Below are 3,698 nucleotides of genomic sequence, written 5' to 3'. Positions count from 1 at the left end.
AAACAGGCGCCGTGATAAATGCTGAGGCTCCTTAGGGGCAGAGACAAAAAGAATATTTTTCCTCTTATAAATTCAAAAGTGGACAGGAGGAAGGGGGAGACGAAGAAAATCAATCACAGTACAAGTTCAAAACTGATTTTTTCAAGAACAGACGATAAACAGATGCACGTTGTCGTTAGCTTCACGCTGTAACTCACCTAGGCTTCTCCTGAGTGATTAAGATTTTGACTTTATTAAGAGCCTTCTTGGCCCCCGTGGCGGCAGCCGGTTTGCTATGAGCTGGGCTAGCGTGCGGGCTGGATATGTAGACTTTTTTCCCAGGGCCTGAGGGAGGCTTGGAGGGGGAGAAGTCTGAGATGAACACAATACCCTCGCTGGTGAGTACTGTATGGAGAGAAGCAAACCCGAATGAAGTTTAATCCAGTTTAGCACAGTTTTCTCCAATATGATTTTGAGAGCAAGGTAACGATAATTTCAACAGTACAGAACTGGCAGTGTTTGCAGTCATAACGTAACGGAATGTTCTCCAAGTTGAAGTGAAACAGGTGGCCCGTTACGATTCATCCGAGGCCTCCAACCTCAGCATTCTAAATTAATGTTTTATATTAAAAGATACCAGAGCCCTGGCCATTTTGGCTCAGTGGGCAGAGTGTCGTTCTGTGGACTGAAGGGTCCTGAGTTCGATTCCAGTCAGGGCACAGGCCTGGGTTGCGGGCTCGATCCCTAGTGGGGGGTGTGCAGGAGGCAGCCAGTCAATGATTCTCTCTCATCATTGATGTTTCTCTCTCTCTCTCCCTCTCCCTTCCTCTCTGAAATCAATAAGGTTCCTGGCAGAAAAAACAAATGTTTGTTCTTTCAAATTCAGTGCATGGACTTTCATTAAAAACCCTCCCTCATTATATCACATAATTGCAACATCTAAATACTTTTTTGAATATAAAATCACAAAAATCCCATATATACAGGGTGTCCCCAAAAACTGTATACACACAATGTAGATTCTATTACTTTTCAAAAATGAAATGTATTTTAATAAACACTGCCTTTATAATTATTCAAAGTGTGTATACATTTTTTAGGGACACCCTATATATACATATATATGAGGCTCTGCCTATCACACTTAGCTAGGTTCAAATATTTGACTTGATGATATAAATTTATGATTATCATGAACTACTCAGTCTAAATATGTCTTTTTCTTCTTGATCCTCAGATGGAATCTTAGGATGTCCAGGGAGTTCCTGGTCTCTGTAAATCTAGAGAAGAATACCAACAGTGGCCTCCGCCCAGCACAACCGGCCACTCTCCACCCACTTCTCCCTTGTTCCCTTTTTCCTGTTTCACTTTGTTCTACCACCTGTGACCGCTAATACACTAGACGTGACCAATTCATTACGCTCTGAGGTTAGACCTGCCTGCCTCTCACTAGAACGCAAACTCGATGAGGGCAGGGGTCTTTGCCTTGTTTCACAGAGATCTTCTAGGCCCCAGAACAGGCCTCCCATATAGTAATAGCCCAAGAAACACCTGTTGGATAATTGGATAAAAATGTTTTCTAAGTAATTCAGTCATAAAAATATCTAAAAACAAAACCTAATGTATCCTGTTTTACTTTGCACGTTGGTAAAAGCAACTTCTGCAGGAAAAAAACTCCCTTGGCCTCCTCTGTTCCCTGCATGCATCTGGTTACGGCACTGGTTAGAACAATGCTTTTTTAAAAACGAAGGACTGAATTTGGTCAGATTAAATCAAACACTTAACTCAGGTTCTTTAAATGTTCCAGGAAAAACAAGTTTAATTAAATTTGAGTTGGTAACAGCACGACTCTCTCTCTGGCTAATCTAATTCTATTCACAAATTCAACACAGTGGAGTCCAGCTGCTGAATCAAACACCTGCCAACCCTATGGGTTATGACCACGCCGGCATCAGCAGCTGCAGGTTATGCTTCACGCCTGTTGGAGGAGCTCAGAGGTGTCTCTCCCTCTGCTCAGCCGTTTGGACAGTTTTGATACATAACATGTGACATGTACACAGTGTTACTATATGAGAAACACCTCAACTCATTTTCCACAGAAACCATTACTCACAAGTTAAATGGGAGGAATCGAACGGGTCGAAAGAGAAGGAAAGGATGTTGTCTGCGTAGCTCTTCTTCCAGAGTTTGGTGCCGGTGTCCGCATTCCAGAGCACGACGTAGTTTGGCGGGTGGATTGCGAGCAGCAAGTCTCGGGAGGCATCTTGGCTCCATAACCACTGAACGTCTGCAAAGACCAGACAAGGGCAAAGTTCAGTGATCACCCACCTCAAAACACTTGCCTGCTGACTGTCCTTGATGTTTAGTAGTGTGCTGTTTTTTACATAATCCTTAAAATCTTAACGATCCTCCCACGCAGTGTAGCATGTATGTGTCTATGTGTCAGGACTGCAGAGGAAAGTTAATTTTATATAAAAATTAGATGCGTGGACATCAGCATCTCAAGGTCAAAATTGGCAAGTAATCTGAAATCTTACTTCAAAGAAAAGACAAGGCTATTTGCAGTAATCAATACTTAAAACTTTATGTCAAAGACTGACCTGGGCATGATCTCTGGTGCCGGGCTTTCCTAATGTTTTTGAGGAATTATTTAATGGGGCTTTGCAGTTTCATGTTTTTTCACAACAATAAACAAGATAAGTATCTAGCTCAGTACTTAGCACATAGTCAGTACCCAACAAATATGTTTTAAACTGTCATTTTTAAAAATTCACTCATTCAAAACAGCCCATCAGTCAAAGCCTTGAGTTCACAGCATACTCTTACTGCTTTTAAGACAACAAATACACAAATTATCTATATAAAAATGAAAATAAAATTTTGATGTCTATTAATGAAAAGTAAGCACTGAGGGCTAATATAAAATAGCAGTTTGGCCAAGTTTACTTATCCTGTAGCTTAATTTACAGGATTGTTTGTAGCAGCTTAACTTTTCTCATCAAGCATGACTGAGGCGGATGCTGAAATTAATGCATTTTACCAAACCTCAAATCAGCTGAGATTGGAGGAAATATGCCCGGAAGTGTATTAATAAGGATAAAAAACCCAACTAGATTCAGACCCAGAGACCAGGCTGAACACAATCAAGAGAGAGGGGGAAGGGAGGGGATTAAAGGAAGGGCATGAATGCCCACACCAGAGGCAGCCGTCCCTCACCCTGGATGGGCTTGGCGTGCTCTTGGATCTCACACTGAGCCACTCCGGCCGCCACATCCCACACGATGATTTTCCCATGGACGTCGGCAGAAGCCAGGCGCAAGGAGTACGGCGAGCCGATGTTATGGTGGTAATTTTCTCGGGCCCACTTGACCTGGCGTCAAGAAGAAAGCGGGTCAGGGAAACCCTTGCGCTGGATGAAATTAAACATGTGTGTCCCGTCCTTGAGCCGTCGGCACCTACTTCCCGTTGTGTATATTCGTCCTCTTTCCTGCCCTGCTCCTCCCCAAATTTTTTATGTGTCCCCCCCCCCCCATCCCGACCCCCAGGCCACATGCAGCCCCTTGGTCTCCCCACAGTGCATTACGCACGTCTCGCTCATCACACCCTATTGTGCTTTCATCTTCCTCGCTAGACAATGAGCTGTTGGACGGCTTTCATCTCTCTCTCCTTGGTACATGCCAAGTGCTCAGAACTAATAACGAATGAGAGGCCCAGGCAAT

General features: G+C 43.5%; 1 protein-coding gene across 1 annotated transcript in view; it reads right to left on the bottom strand.

Moving 5' to 3' along the window:
- WDR11 (WD repeat domain 11) overlaps positions 1-3,698 on the bottom strand; it is an 82,435-nt gene that overhangs the window by 36,735 nt on the left and 42,002 nt on the right. The window contains exons 3-5 of the mRNA XM_015560157.1: positions 3,196-3,349; positions 2,093-2,266; positions 198-384 (exon numbers count right to left, since the gene is read on the bottom strand). Of these exons, the coding sequence (XP_015415643.1) occupies positions 198-384; positions 2,093-2,266; positions 3,196-3,349 (515 nt within the window). The remainder of the gene's footprint in view (positions 1-197; positions 385-2,092; positions 2,267-3,195; positions 3,350-3,698) is intronic.

The sequence above is a fragment of the Myotis davidii genome, unplaced genomic scaffold (genome assembly GCF_000327345.1).
Source record: "Myotis davidii unplaced genomic scaffold, ASM32734v1 scaffold1055, whole genome shotgun sequence".
Taxonomy (NCBI): domain Eukaryota; kingdom Metazoa; phylum Chordata; class Mammalia; order Chiroptera; family Vespertilionidae; genus Myotis; species Myotis davidii.
The sequence above is the reverse complement of the archived record's forward strand: the minus strand, read 5'-3'. Positions and strand labels throughout refer to the sequence as shown.